Raw genomic sequence first — 16735 nt, forward strand, 5'->3', positions numbered from 1 at the left:
GTCATAAGGGGAGACTGTACAAGTATGACACCTCTCACTCTTTTTCCCTGGCCATCCTTTCCCCCATTCAAAGAAAATATTGACCACAGTTTCTTGTGAAACCTTCTGGAAATATTTTTATTATAGAAAAGAATATACTTGTGTTTATTTTCTTTTTATTTAAACAATATTACATATTATTCCCACTAATATGTTCATTGACTTTTCACTAAAAATTTAATCATAGGGAAACGTCCATGTCAGTGTATTATAATGATTTCCATTTACTAAACTGTTGCAAGGTATTCTACCATATGTATATACCATAATGTTTCTACCTAGTGCCCTATTTTGGCCTATTTAGGTTATTTGCAACATTTAGCTCTTAAAAACAATTTAGTGGCAAATAGCATATGGAAAGATGCTCCACATCATATGTCATTAGGGAAATGAAAATTAAAACAATACTACTATAAACCTATTTGAATGATGAAAATCCAAAACACTGATACACTCAAATACTGGCGACACTATCGAGCAATAAAAATTCCTCATTCATTTCTGGTGGGAATGCAAAATTCTACAGCCAATTTGGAAGACAGTCTGGTAGTTTATTATGAAACCAAACATACTCTTACCATATGATCCAGCAATCACACTCCTTGGTATTTATCCAAATGAGATGAAAAACCAAACATACTCTTACCATATGATCCAGCAATCACATGCCTTTGTATTTACCCAAATGAGATGAAAACTTATGTCCACACAAAAACCTATACACAGATGTTTATAGCCACTTCATTCATAATTGCCAAAACTTGGAAGCAACCAAGTTGCCTTTCAGTAGGTTGAATGAATAAAGAAACTGTGGTACAACTAGACAATGGAATATCATTCAGTGTCAAAAAGAAATGAGCTAACAAGCCATGAAAAGACATGGAGGAACCTAAATGAATGTTACTAAGTGAAAGAAGCCAATCTGAAAAGGCTGCACGTACTATATGATTCCAGCTATATGACACTGTGGAAAAGTCAAAACTATGGAGACAGTAAAAAGATCAGATGTTGCCAGGGTTTGGGGGGAAGGTGGGATGACAGGCAGAGCACAGAGGATTTTTAGGTCAGTGAAACTATGATACTATGGTATCACATATCATTACACATTTGTCAAAATCCATAGTTTGTACAACATCGAGAGTGAACCTTAATGTAAACTATAGACTCTGGGTGATAATGATCTATCAGTGTAGGAATGCAGGGTCATTAATTGTAACAAATATACCAGAGGAGGATGTTTTTTCATGATGAATTATTCTCTTAATATATTGCTGGGTTTGCTCATATTTTATCTCGAATAATGGTAGTCATGGTCATCAGAGAGTTTGTAATTTTTGTGTGTATGGGAGGTACTAAATTTTGTGGCTGGAAAATCAACATTATGTTGCTTAAAAGCTTCTATTCCTTTCAAATTCTCTGGAGGAGACAAAACAGCATTGTAGCACTGTTCCTTAAATAACTGGTAGAAATTTTCATCTGCACTTGAAACTTTTGGTGGAATAGTGACAGGGCTTATATGTTGACTATTTTTTAAATTTTTATAAAATATACTGCCTATTTTTTTCCTTTCTAGAGTTAATTTTGAAAATTTATATTTTTAAAAGATGATATGATTTTATTAATACAGATTTTTATGTTCACTTCTATGATACTTCATAGATAGTTTCTTTAACTTTTATAATTTCTTCAGCATCTGTGATTATTTTCCCATTCTCATTTTGTGCACTGCATTTTCAATGTGTTCTTCTTTACTAGGTCAGTTAATGTATTAGTGACTTTAGTTATTATTTCAACAACCTAATTCTTGAATTTTCACATATGCTATTTTCTTTCTTTTTTCTAAATTCAAACAATAATTTGATTTTGTTTCCCTTTGGTTTCTTTTGTTATTTTCTAACTTCTTGAGTTTGGTGTTGCATTAGTCAGGATAAGCTATGCTGCAGTAACAAACCCTAAAATCCAGGGACCTAACTCAGTAAAGGTTAATTTTTTGTTCGCATAAAATCAAGGAAGGTAAGGTCGCCTTTGTCCATCTTGTATGTGTGCCCTCTAGACCCATACAGTAAGGAGATGCTCACTATAGGTTAACTGCCTTGCATGGACATGATATAGTCCCTTCGGCTCACAGTGCTTAGATAGAACTAGTCATTTGACCCTAATCTAAATGCAAGAGAGTGGAGAAATACAGTAAAGCATAAGGAGTTGGTGAACACTGTGTCTGGTACACATTGTCCAAAAACTATTTTTTTAATTACTTCGTGTAACTACAGGTGTCTCAAAAGTCTCAGAATAGTTTTAACCTTCAATAATTTTAGAAATATAAATGCTACAAACATAAAAATCATTTAAAAGTTTATGTCAATTACTTATAATTTTGTAAGTTGAGTTTTAGTTACATATAATTCTATAAATTTTGAATATAACATTTAAATATATTTTTAGTTCAGCCCCTCTAAGTAAAGAGGGAAACTACTAGAACCAAACTTAAAAATGTATTATCCAGGATTCATAAAACTAAATATATGTTAACAATAACTAGAATTTCAAATGATGTCTTTTGTAAATTTACAGTATTTATACTTCTGAAATTGTTAAAGATTTAAAATACATTGAGAGTTTTGCGACACTCTGCATATAAATTTAGAAAATTATGATTTTTCCCATGAGCAATGCTTTATTTATATCCAATATATTCTGATAAGTATATATCTTTATTTTGTAAAAGTTCTACAAGTTTAGTTTGATTCCCTCTAGAATTAAGATAAAAAATGTTTTATTTTATTATTCAATTTCTAAGCGGAAGAGTGGTTTATGCTTCATAATTACGGGTTTATTTTATGATAATCAGAGAATTCTGCCTGCATTATTTCTATTTCATGGAATTTATTGAAGTTGTTTATGACAATAAATGCTCATTTAAAAAATCTTTCCTGAACCTTGTAAAAGGTTTATTTTTGGCCTTCTAAAAATAGAGTTATATTTTATTAATTTGATCTAAACATTAATTCTTCAGATCTTCTACATCTGTATATACTCCTGCTGTTCTTTATATGAATTCTAGAAGTGGGAAGGTTGGATCAAATTTACATTTCTACTAACAGCTGGGGGGCCTATTTTCCTTATAATCTTGTCATCAATGTATAATGTCAAAGGTTTCATTTATTTTTCCATTCTGAAGAATGGCATTTCTGGGTTTCTTTTCCATGAGAGAAGGACTTTCCTCCCCTGATTCCCTGACTATAATATACAGTTGATCCTCAAAAAACGTGGTGGTTAGAGGCACAGTTGAAAATCCAAGTTTAACTTTTGACTCCCTCTGAAGTTAACTACTAATCACCTACTGTTGACTGGAAACCTTAACATATATTTTGTATGATATGTGTATTATATACTGTATTCTTACAATAAAGTAGGCTAGATAAAGGAAAATGTTATTAAGGAAAATCATAAGGAAGAGAAAATACATTTACAGTAACTAGCTTATCAATACCATAAGATTATGTTGTCTATTCACAAGATGAATCATCTGTCTGTCAGTGCCTACATCAATATTGTCTTATATGATACAACATACTGTAGGTTTTATATGTGTTACTAACATGACATCAAAAATGAAAAAAATAATGTGAATAAGATTCATATTTACTTACAGGTATAATAATTGATGCGTTGATAATGAAGAAGCAGCAATATGATTACTTCATGGTAGCCCAGGTATACACTGGTGGATGAATTTTTATAAATTTTTTATGGCATATAGTATTACAGTCATATTCAGATTACAGCATTACAAACATCATTACATTAAAAAAAAAACACCTGTGATAATAGGCTTTCTCCAATGATGAGAGAAAGAGGCATACTGTACAGCGATATGATTCTTTGAAAGCAAAGTTATAAAACATTAGGAAAACTAACACATTATTAATTTTATGTTACATATCACTCACTTTATGTCTCTGTTAGGATAGGCTACCCACTTCAATACAAGTCTTGCACATATCTTCTACATCATGAATACTTAGGTGACAATAATGATGATGACACAAAAATTTCTCATACAGTTCTTGCTGTACAGTTATTAGATTTTTACACAAAGACACACACACATATACAGCAGATAAGTTTAATAATAGTAGGACATGATGATTATTTACTATTTATTAAGTGAAAACAGACCATCATAAGAGCCTTCATTCTTGTCATCTTCATGTTGAGTAGGCTGAGGAGGGGGAGGAAAGGAGAAGACGGTTTTGCTGTTTCAGGGGTGGCAGAGGTGGAGGAGGTCGAAGGGGAGGTGAGAGAGGCAGGCACACTCTCTGTAACTTTGCAGAAATACACTGTAATTTCTGACTTTAATGCTCTTTCAATTCTCTAAAAATGTTTCTATATGGTACTAATTCTTCTATCATTTGCTTTTGTTTTAGTGCCTGTATCGTAGAAGGGTTCATGCCATAAAAGAAGTCAAAAGCATCTTGAATAATTGTAACCCTTCTGCCGAACTGCCTAATGTTAGTTTTTTCCTGGCACTGCTTCTTCTCAGTCTTCTTCCTTATCGTCTGGCACTAGTTCAGAAGCATTCACCTCCATCAAGTTGTATTTTGTTAATTCCTCTGGTATGGTGTCTATTAGTTCTTGAATTTCTTCAAGATCCATATCTTAAAACCCTTCACTCCCCACAACCAACCTGTTCTACCATATCTACAATCTCTTTCATAATGTCCTTGATTGGTTCTCCTGCAAATCCTGTGAAGTCATGCACAACATCTGGACACAGTTTCTCCAGCAGCAATTTATTTTTTCGGGTTTGATGGCATTCACAGCCTTTTCTGTAATAATGATGGCATCTTCAATGGTGTAATCCTTCCAGACTTTCATGATGTTCTCTCTGTTGGGGTCCTCTTCCATAGCATGGACAATACTTTCCTTTGAGAAAAGGAAAAGGCTCATTTTGTGTAATGAGCCTTAAAGGTCCTATGACTAGCTGATCTAGGTGCTGAATTAGAGACATATTGTTTGGGGGTAAATAAACCAGTTTGACAGACCAGTTGAATTCATAGGGTTCTGGGTGGCCAGGGGACATTGTCCAACATCAAAACAACTTTAAAGGCAGTCCCTTACCGGCAAGGTACTTCCTGACTTCAGGGACAAAGCATTAATGAAACCAGCCCAGGAAAGTTGTTCTCATTGTCCAGGCCTTCTTTTTGTACAACCAGAATATTGACCAGCTGGTATTTACTTTTCCCCTCAAGGCTCAGGGGTTTGCAGCTTTATAGATAAGGGCAGTCCTGATCATAAGCCCTGCTGCATTTGAACAGATCAGTAAAGTTAGCCTATCCCTTTGTGATTTAAATCCTGGTGCTCACTTCTCTTCCTTACTAATAAATGTCTTTTGTGTATTTTTTTTTCCAGGGTAGGGCACTTTTGTCTGAATTAAAAACACATTCAGGCAGATATCCTTTCTTCTCAATGATTATCTTAATGGCAGCTGTAACTCATCTGCTACCTCTTGGTTGGCAGAAGCTGCTTCTCCTGTTATAGTGACATTTTTTAAAGCCAATCCTCTTACTAAAATTATCAAACCATCCTTTGCTGGTATTAAATTCTCCACCTTTAGATCCTTCACTTTCTTTTTGCTTTAAGTTTTCATATAATGACTTCACTTTTTCTCGAATCATATTAGAGTCTTTAGGTATACCTTTCTTATAGCAATGGTGCAGTCACATAAAAGCTGCATTTTCAATCCAAGATATAAAGGTATTTCAGAAAAAGTGCAAGGTTTTCACACCTGCTGGCATAGCTGCAGCAATGGCTTCACAAATTTCCTTTTCTTCTCTTACAATGGTCCTTATGCTGGATTCATTATCTTGAAATGATGGGCACTCCAGATCTCAATCTACAGTATATACTAATCAATTCAACTTTTTCTTGTAATGTCATGACTTTTCTCTGCTTCTTGGGAGCACTTCCAGCATCAACAGTGGCACTTCATTTGGGTCCCATGGTGTTATTCAAGGTTTATGGCATTGTGCTAAACACGATGAAAAATACACGAGAACCAAAAGAGATCACTTTTTTTTTTTCGATATGCAGTTTACTGGAGAGGTAAACTGCTCACCTGGAGATGATTAGTGTCACATGACATTTTAAGCAGATACTAGCAACACTTGAGCTCACCGAAATAGCAGCAAGAGGTAGTTACAAAATTATTACAATATGTACTACAGTTAACTTTTTGCAGTTATTTAATACTGTATCTTTACATTTGTTTAGACTTCTATTGACTGCAAATGGCACCATGTCTGGTATGTTAAGTGTTTGTAAGTTTTGATAAATTTTAACTTTTTATAATAGATTTGTGTAGATTTTATGGTAGCAATGGATAAAATAGACAAGTATCTACATATATGTTATGCATTCATGATGTACCTTTTTCTTAATTTTTTCAATATTTCTAGGCTATGTGGTTCCTCTGTTAGTTTTTGCAAATTCTTGCCAATCTCCAAAAAATGTTTCCAATATATTTATTTTTAAAATTTTGTATATAAATGGATGTTCAAACCCCTGCTGTTCAAAGGTCACCCTAACTGCAATTTGTGAGAGACCAGATGTGGGAGAGTATAGCTCTTGGTCAAAGATAGACCCTCTGAGACTAGAGACTCTAAGATGATAATGGTTGAATTGTACTTTAACTTAATTTAGCTCTCATTCTTTCCTTTATTGGAATAAAGAAACAGTAATGTGCCTATGTTTTTATACTAATGATAGCAATTTATGTATAAAAGCCATTGTAACCAACAAATATAAATTGATTGCCCTGAAAACTTTTAAATGCTCAAGCTAGCATTCGGAATTTAAAAAAAAAATAAATATGAACTCTGAATTCAACATCTTGAATAGTTTAAAGGTCTTTTAGCTTGTAAAGCTGAGAATTTAATTAAACTTAAAAATATCACAAAGATTATAGATGTGTACTTTTTTTTTTCTTTTCTTTCTTTTTTTTTTGCGGTATGCGGGCCTCTCACTGTTGTGGCCTCTCCCGTTATGGAGCACAGGCTCTGGACGCACAGGCTTAGCGGCCATGGCTCACGGGCCCAGCCACTCTGCAGCATGTGGGATCCTTCCGGACCGGGGCACAAACCCGTGTCCCCTGCATTGACAGGCGGACTCTCAACCACTGCGCCACCAGGGAAGCCCCAGATGTGTACATATTTTTAATCCAATGTGTATATTTTTGGTTCACTTTAATATCTGCAATGTTCATAAATATTCATACATTATGAATTATTACTCCTCAAGTAGTCTGATACATTTTGCTTTACTATATTTAAGCCAGGGATTAAATTAGAGGCAGATCAATGGTTAAATTACTACCTTTCACATTCCGTGGATATTCATTCATTCATTCATTCATTCATTTATTGTGAGAACACTTAAGTTCCACTCTTAGCAAATTTCAGTTATACTATACAGTGTCATCAATTATAGTCACTATGCTATAGCACATTTCCCTTTTACAATGCAACATGAGTTTGATTGCAGTTCTGCTTTTTAATATTAAATTTTGGTTTACATGATGACCATATGATACAAACATCTTAACATTATTAAGTGGATAACTCAAATCCCAAATCAACATGCATAAAAATGTCTCTCAGGATCCAATTCTCCAAAGATATCCACTGTGTGGGATCGAAATACACTACTTCCAAAATATGACATTTTATCATAAGGATTATTTTGAGCTGAAGCATTTGAGATTCAGGAGATGCAGAAAGAAGTCTTCTTGTAGCTTCCCCTATCTGACTAAAAGCATAAACTTTTGAGAATGAGAAGTGCCATAAAACACTTTCTCAGGGAAGTTCTAAGGCCATGAAGATGATGGAAAGTCAGTATCAAAATGTACCTACACAAATGTTTTTACCTAGCCTTTATCTTCCATTAGTTTTCCCATATATTTACCTTTCCACAATTTGCCAGCCCTATAAACTCAAAGTCCTTTTCCTTTGTCTTGTCCCCTCTGTGTGGGTAGAGAAAAAGTTTTTTTCCTCCCTACATCAGCCATCTTCATAATAATTCAGGTTTATTTTTAAGTTGAGTCATATTCAGAAAAAGCTGTTTCATAAGAGTTCATTGCAAAATATCAATACACACATACAAGATAAATCACAATCACTTGAAATTTTCTATTAACTTTACTTAACCCTGTTATTTATTATTTATATGTTTTCTCTCCATGTTTTCTGTCATAGACAGTTCAAACCAGTTTTTACTAACATATAACTTTTAGAAATTACTTTATTATGAAGGCATTTATAATTTCTTTCTTCATAAGGAAATTTCAGCCTGGTTTTACCTCTAAATTTGCTAAATCTTGATAGCATATTCATTTAGTTTTAGCTCAGGATTTTCCAAGTAAATTAATATTTTTATTTTGTTTTCCTATAGCCTTGCTAGTTCCTTAGTCATATACCTGTTAAAGACTGTTATCTGATATATTTCAGCATTAGTCCAATCAAACAAATGCCAGAAGCAACAGGAGAAAAAATATTCACTTAGAATAATGTTAGCCTGAGTCAAATAATTGGCTCTTTGGCATCAGAATTAGCCTGTTAAATAAAAACTTGCTTATTTAGTTAATAATTCATTCATTTAACAAGTTATTCATCTATTCATTTTCAACTAATATTAAATGTTCCATTATGATAATTTCTAAACTCAAAGTCACATTCTTCTAACCAATAACTCCCAAACTAAAAATCTTTACATAATAATTGAGAAGAGTTACCTGTTAAAAATATTGTTGGAAAAATAATCATTTGAAAATACAACTCCCTCACTAGGAGTAGGCCTCAGGAGTATTTATTTACCTATGCCCATGTTAGCTTATATTTATTTCTTTATCTCTTATTTACAGGCTTAATTATAGCCAGGAGGTATGTTTAAGAAAAGAAACACAATTCCTTTTTATATATTTAAATGCTCATGGGCCATGTGGTTCCTAGAGTATCTGCTTACGCACAACTGTGATAACTTTTCATTTCTATCTTTTGGTTGAAATACTTAATAAAGGGCAAAATGAATCACCAAGAACCCCTGATTAAGCAATTCAGAAGCAATTTCACATTAAGCAAAACTCCCAGAGATGATTCCAGAATGTATCCTAAAATCTACAGAAAATTCTTTCCATGGGTTATTTGGATAATGATACCAATCATTTCACAAATTGTACAACAACAGTTAATTCTCTAAACTTCAGCTCATCATCTGGCATAGAGAAGGAAGTAAATAAGTTAGTTTTTCATGTTAGGTAGCACCTACTGTATGGAGAAAACCAAAATGGAAACATCATAATACTAGAATAACATAAAAAAAAGCTTCAGTGACTCTCAAAACAAATCAAAGGTTTGAATGATTTGAAAGTCATCACTTTCATCTTAATGGAGTCTAGCGACAGCACAATAAAATTTAGGAAACTGGTTGAAAATAAATGCATATAATTATGCCTTTTTTTCCCTAGTCATCTTCATTAAATTTTATGGTAAGGATTTATCTATGAAAAGGGGAATGCTGTAAGTGGGTTTAGCACACATGTCTCTTTCTGGACGTGAAATTCCAGACTCTGAATCCAGATTGCCTGGTTTCAAATCCCATTTCTTCCATGCTGGCTCTGTGAGCCAGCAAGTTAAAAATTCTTTTGACTTTTTAATTTGAGAAAGTTAAAAATTGCTCTCAGCCTCTGTTTTCTCATTGTGAATTAGCATAATGAAATAAGTTCATGCAGAGAACATTCTTAGAACTGTGCCAAGTCCACTGATAGTTCTCAATAAATGTTACCTACTATTACTGTCATGTACAGAATGTGAGCAAACCTACTAGAAACACAAGGATACTTTTTATAAAGGTGAGATGTGGATTGAGGAGGGCCCCAAAGGAAGCTACATCAAGGAAGCAGGCCTGAGGTAGAAGTTGAACCCCGTGTTCTGCTTACCTGTACTCCGACAGGAAAACTTGGTTTTGTGATCACACAATCGTAAGGTACCACTGCAGCCTTTTTCATCACTACCATCTTCACAGTCTTTTTCCCCATCACAGCGCCACAGATCAGGAATACAATTTCCATCAGGGTGACACTGAAATTCATTCCCATTACAACCAGCAGGAGAACGAATCTCTTAAATTGAAATGAGGGAGAGAGGCAGAGAGAGGAAAACAAGAGAGGAATTATGATTGTACTTGATAATATTTTTTTTTCATTTTTTTTTCTTTAGGCATTATAATGATCCTAGAGAGAATCTATTTTTACTTTATTGTTTAATAGCTGCAATACTGTCTAGCATTTTCAAATTTGTTTTAGAAACTTTAATAATTAGAGAAAATAGTTCTTGCCTCCCACAGAATTCCTAAAAGTGATGAATGTTAGGAAAAAAAAGAAAGAGCAGTAAGATAGTATGTGGATATTCTGTTGTGATTTTAATTAGTATCAGTGTGATTGTTGAAGGTATTTTCTCTAGAGCACATAAAAGAGATTTCACATTCTACTCCAAATGTTTAGACTTTTGTTGATCTTATGACATCTCTTTAGATAATTTCTTTCACACTGGTAACAGGTAAACAACCAAAAAGAAAATAAGAAGTACATTCTGACTAACAAAATCTTTGAAGAATAATGTCCAAAATGTTGAAAAACAAAACCCTCAGATAATTAAAAAAAATTATTCAGTACGTAAGATTTCAAGTTTAGAATCAGAACAGACACAAAAGAATTTTATGAGGCACTATGCAGTCAAAGTCAATTTATCAATTAATAACTCACATAGTGCCCAGATAACATTATCACTCAAAACCTGATCACTAAAAACATAGGCTAAATTTTGTAGGTAAGCATAAACAAGAATAAGAAAAAATACATGTTGGACATATAGATGTTTTTACAGTATAACAGTTGAAAAATATGACAGTAATCGGCAGTACATTAAATTTGTATTAATATCTAATATTATGAGATATAATAACCAGAATCTCCAAATACTGTTGTAAAGTCAATATTTTAGTATACATTTTTCTAGACCAAAGTTTTAATGTAACAAGTTTATTGTGCATCTCAGGTAGCTATAGCCAACAATTAATTTACATTATATCTATAAAAGCAATTATTCTACATCATTATAAAATTGAAACAAGTCCAGGTGAGTTTCTCATTACTTAATGAGCTGATTTGGTAGGAACTGTAAAACTATCAGTAAACAGAAACCTCAGTTAAGTAGAGTTGGGAGACCAGAAGGGGAGATCTCTTACACCATGCAGCTGTAGCAGAGTCCAACAGGAAGAAGAAAGACTCTTCTTTCCTGTCAAGGACTCAGCCTATGAAAATCCATGGACTCGTTGTTTACTAGAGTCCTACCATCTTCCTTTTTTACTCTCTATAAAAGCATTCCTTTTTCCTTGCTGTGAGGGAACTTGCACATAGCTCACCATGGTGCAGACTCCAAATTGCAATTCTGTGCCAATTCCAAATATACCAGTCTTTGCTGGAGAAATATCTGGCTCTCAATTTGTTTTAGGTCAACATTTTGGTGACCCATATGGGAACTAGAGAAGACTCTCGATGGCTCCAGGGCTGGTGAATATACAGGTGCAGTACCCACAGCTGAGTCTATTGTTGCTCACTGCTTTACCTGCTGACCCTGGAGTTTAAAGGCAAGTCTTTCTCTTAGATCCAAACTCACACCCTCTTTCCATCTGAAGCTCTCCAGGCTTTATTCAGAATCTACTTAAAGCTTTTGTCTTTCTGGTTAAGGCCTTGTTCTGCATGTGAGTACTTGTTTGGCACTTAGGTCTGATTTTGATATCAGACTCTTTCACTGAAACTGGTTAGCTTTGTGTATTCCCTTTGAAACAGGAACTGCTTCACCTGAAGGTGGCTAATCTTTGACCCATTCCTCTGAAAACAGGGGTTCTCTGCAACAGTGCCAGGTTTTTCAGCCTTTGGCCTATTCTTTTGAAAGGACGATTCTCTGGAAACTGGCTGAAAAAGCCTTTGGCCTGGCTCCTTTAAGCTGTTTCCTTTGAGTTGGCTGGGATTGTCTTACAAGCTGTCTGAATTGAACCAGTTGTGCTGTAAGCTGTTTGAAAATTGTTCTTTACTCTAGAGGAAAAATCTCTAGGAAATGATACTCCAGTTATCTAAGTATTTTGAAGGCCTCCTCCATTATAGGGACTCTGGTCAATTTTATGTTTAAAAGCCACAGTCCTTCCTCATGGGCACTGCTAACTAAATGGACCAACCTGACCAAAGGCAATTTGGAATATCAATGGCTTTTATGGGGAATTTCAGAAATCCCCACACTTAATTTCCTTAAAACCAAATTGGGCTACAATAGCTCAAAAATTTCCAGAACTGAGTGGAATGCTTATTTTACTTGGTATTTTGAGCCTTCCCAATATACTCAGGACTCTAAAATTGCCTCTCTGCAAAATAAGATTTTAAGATTAACTGAGGAAAAGGAATGATGAAAGAAAGGTAAAGTGGCTCTCAAAGCCTCAGGTTCTTCTTCCTTGGCATTTTTGTCTCAGGCTCCACCTCTGGTGCCATCTCCCTCCTTCCTTTCTATGCTGCCTATGCCTCCACTGTACCCTCAATCCCCCCATACTCATTCTCTGGCCAAACTTCCCTTTTCCTCTGAACCTGTCAGAACATGTTTCTTTAAAATTAAGCCTTCTGAAGGTCCAGAGGCTAAATCTTTAATATCTTATACTCCCTGAACTAAAGGTGAACTGTGAGACATAGTCAAAGATTTTCCCAAAGTAACCAAAGATCCTCATAGTTTTGCTGAGGAATTTAATATAATCACTCAAACTCACCAACCTGGTTTCTCTAACTTATATCAGCTAGTTCATATGCTCATCAGTGAAGGTCAGACCCAGCATTGAGTGAAAATTGCTAATTGGGAAAATCCTGAAAGATGCCCAGAATTACAACCAGGAGAACAACCTGCTATCTTACTATGTGTCAGGCTCAGAAAATTGCTAGGCAACTTTACTGAGCAATTACTAGGGCTTTTCCAAAGCCTACTGACTGAAACAAAATTCAGGTTTGCACACAAAAAGCTGCAAATCTGTTCATAAAAATTAGTTGACTTTTGATTGTCTTTAAAGAAAATTCTGGTCTTCCTTCAGATGTTGATTAACTCAAGTAGCTTTTAACTCTTTGTTTATTAATGGGCTGAACTAAGATCCTTCCCTTTTAGTAAAAAGGACCAGTATTAAATGGGAAACTGTGTCCACTTCAGATTTAGTTAATCTGACAAACCACATTTCTTGTACTCTACATGAATCACCTCAAAGGAAGACCATCAAAATTGTTACTCTTCAACTCCAATAAATGAAGGCTCCTAAACAAACCCAGAACCCTCGTAGTTTTTGCTATTATTGCAAAGAACCAGGGCATTAGAAAAGAGATTGTTACAAACTTAAGCACTGTAGAGCCTTCACCCCTCTAACCAGTCTTTCCAATGCCCTCCAATTCTCAGTGGTGGGCTCTGAGGAACTGGAGGGGCTCTTCCCAATCCTCCCTCTTAATCAGCTTGGAGAAACATTTCTCCAAGAGGATGAATCTCTTCCAGTCCTAATTGATACCACACTCTTGTGTGCTCAACCCCACTACCATAAAACAGCCCCTGACTTGGAGTACTAAAACAATTCAAATAGTGGGGATTTCTAATGAACTTCAAGAGGTTCCGATGTCCGAATGTATTCCCTTTTGTTTAGGCCCTTTGAGAGATACACATCCTTTTCTCCTTAGTTCCTCTACCCCTATCCATTTATTAGGCTGGAAACTTCTTAGAGAAGTATGCCAGAAATTCTTTCTCTGAAAAGGGGAAAACAAGTCTAGAAACTGACAGTGTCATCAAAGAACCAACCAGGTAAATTAAGTGGCCCTCTAACATCTTTTATTTGTTCTACCTCTGATGGTACTAGAGCAGATTCTGAAAATATGGATCATTTGTCCCTATTGAATCAGCTACCATTTTCCTTATTGGCAAAATCTCCAACTGATGTTTGCAAAATTCACAGTGCATCTCCCATCAAAATTTAAACAGAATCCTCAAAACCTCTTCCCAGAATTAATCAATACCCTAAAGGAAAACCTTAAAGCCCATAATAGAAGAATACAGGCTCAAGTCTTCATTATCCTCTGTACTAGCGCCTGTAACACTCCATTTTACCAGTGAGAAAAGCAAAGGGCCAAAGGTGGAGGTTTCTTCAGGAACTCTGAGCAGTAAACAACACTGTTATCCCTCAACACCTTGTTGTTCCTAACTCTCATATGTTACTAACATCCTTTCCCACCAGAAATGAATTCTTCACTGTAACTGAGTTATGCAGTGCATTCTTTCATATTCCAGTTGATGAAGACAGCCAATACCTTTCTGCCTTTACTTGAGAGTAAAAAAACAATTCACCTGGACAGTAGTGCCTCAGGGATATACTGAGAGTCGTTCTTATTTTTTGCAAACCTTGAAGGCTGGTATGAATGATAAAAAGTTCTCTCAGGGTTTTACTTTGCTGCAATATGTGGATGATTTGCTTCTTTGCTCTCCTTCTTAAGCCTCTTCACAGGAAGGCAGCGTCCACTTAATAAAGCTTTTGGCCTTAAAAGGACGTAAGGTTGCCAAAGAAAATTTGCAGTTTGCCCAAACCCAGGTTCAATATTTCAGTCATCCAATATCAGAACAAGGGCTACACCTAGATCCAGATACACTTCATGGTGTCCTAAGTTTCCCAAAACCCCAGACTAAGGGCTACTGTGAAGTTTTCTCAGACCAGTTGGTTATTGCTGAAATTGGATTCCAAATTTCTCTTTTAAAGCCAAATTTCTTATGTTTTTCTCAACAATAAAGACCACCTGACCCAGTTTTGTGGGAAGAACTGATTGACATAGCCCTCAAGGCCCTAAAGGAGAATTTGATGAACCCACCTGCCTTTGGGCATCCTTATTATCAGATTTCCTTTTACTCTTTCATAGATGACAAGAAAAGGGAATAACTTTGGGGTACTCATCCAAAAACTTGGCAACCACCGTCCATATAGCCAGTAGCTGGACCCTGTGGCACATGTATTAGAATCACTGCAGCCACTTCCTTGCCTTAGAATCACTACAGCCACTGCCCTTTTTGTTAAAGCCACTGAGAAAATTGTGGAATGTCCTTTAATCATTTTTGTACCTCAAGCAGTAGAAGTCAACCTGAATTCTCATTGTACTCAACACTTCTCGGCTAGCTGCCTCATATCCCATGAAGTCCCTTTGTTATCTGTCCTTCACGTAACTCTTTTATATGATAATAACTTTAACCTGGCTACTCTTCTCCCTTCTGTCACCAACAATGTCCTTCATGACTGCTTAATGTTGATAGACAACCTCCTGACTCCTTGTAATGATCTACAGGAAATTCCACTGGGTAGTGTTGACTTCTCATGGTTCACTGATGGTTCTTGTTTAAAAGGTAACAATGACAAATATTGTGGTGGTTATGTTATTATAACTCCTTTTGATGTTGTTAAGGCAGTGTCTTTACTTATGACTACTTTGGCCCAATAGGCTGAATTACACACCCTTACACAGGCTTGTACTTTAGTCAAGGACAAAACTGCCAGTGTTTATACTGATAGAAATATGCTTTCAGAGTAGCTCATGATTTTGGAATGTTGTGGAATGTTGCTTCCTTATTTCCAGTGGAAATAAAATTAACAATAGTCCTTGTGTTCAGGAATTATTGAACACAATACTTTTACCTTCCATTTTAGCTATTATTAAGATTCTGATGCATGCTAAACTTGACTCTCTGGAAACTAAGGGAAATCACCTTGCTTGTATTTCTGCAAGGAATGCTGTCCTTAAAGGGACCAACAGCAGCCAAACCTCTGTCATTATCCAAAGGGACATCTCCCCAAATGATAATTTAGAAAAACTGGCTACAGAAGCCTAACAATGGGACTCAGAAAAGGAAAAACAAGATTGGAAATTTAACAATTGTTTGTTTGGAAAAAAGAGAAAGCTCTGGTTTGGACCAAATAACTCAGTACTACCAGAGACTCTAAAATCCCCACTCCTCATCATAATACATACACTAAACTATTGGTCTACTGATAAAATGATGAATCAATATTGTTGGGGAAACTTTAACAAAGCTGCAAAAAGCGCCTACCTCACTTGTCCCACTTGTCTGAAGTACAATCCAGGGAAGCCTGTTTGTACTGCTTCTGGATATTTTAAACTGTTTAATGGACAATTCAAAGTCTGGCAGATGGATTTCATACAACTTCCTCCATCTCATGGATATAAATATGTTTCAGTCACAGTCTGTATGTTTTCCCACTGGACTGAAGCCTTCCCTCGCAGACAGGCTATTGCCTTTTCTGTGGCTGAAGTCCTTTTGGGAAAGATTATCCCTACTTGGAGGAGCTACTCTCAAACTTTATAGTAATCTGGGAATCCATTTTAAGGGCCAGGTGCTGTGGCAAGTCTGTGATGTTTGGCTGGTTTTACAACACTTTCACTATGGTTACAACCCTTAATCCTCAAGTATAGTTGAACACACTAATGGCATTTATTATTACCACCTGGCAAAATTTGTCGAGGTCCTCCAAATACCTTGGCCAAAAGCATTGCCATTGGTCCTTTTAAATGTCAGAT

General features: G+C 35.4%; 1 protein-coding gene across 1 annotated transcript in view; it reads right to left on the minus strand.

Moving 5' to 3' along the window:
• Positions 1-16735, minus strand: part of LRP1B (LDL receptor related protein 1B) — a 1545691-nt gene that overhangs the window by 682884 nt on the left and 846072 nt on the right. The window contains exon 21 of the mRNA XM_060105953.1: positions 10031-10213. Within this exon, the coding sequence (XP_059961936.1) occupies positions 10031-10213 (183 nt within the window). The remainder of the gene's footprint in view (positions 1-10030; positions 10214-16735) is intronic.

This window comes from Mesoplodon densirostris, chromosome 8 (assembly GCF_025265405.1).
Source record: "Mesoplodon densirostris isolate mMesDen1 chromosome 8, mMesDen1 primary haplotype, whole genome shotgun sequence".
In the NCBI taxonomy this organism is placed as follows: domain Eukaryota; kingdom Metazoa; phylum Chordata; class Mammalia; order Artiodactyla; family Ziphiidae; genus Mesoplodon; species Mesoplodon densirostris.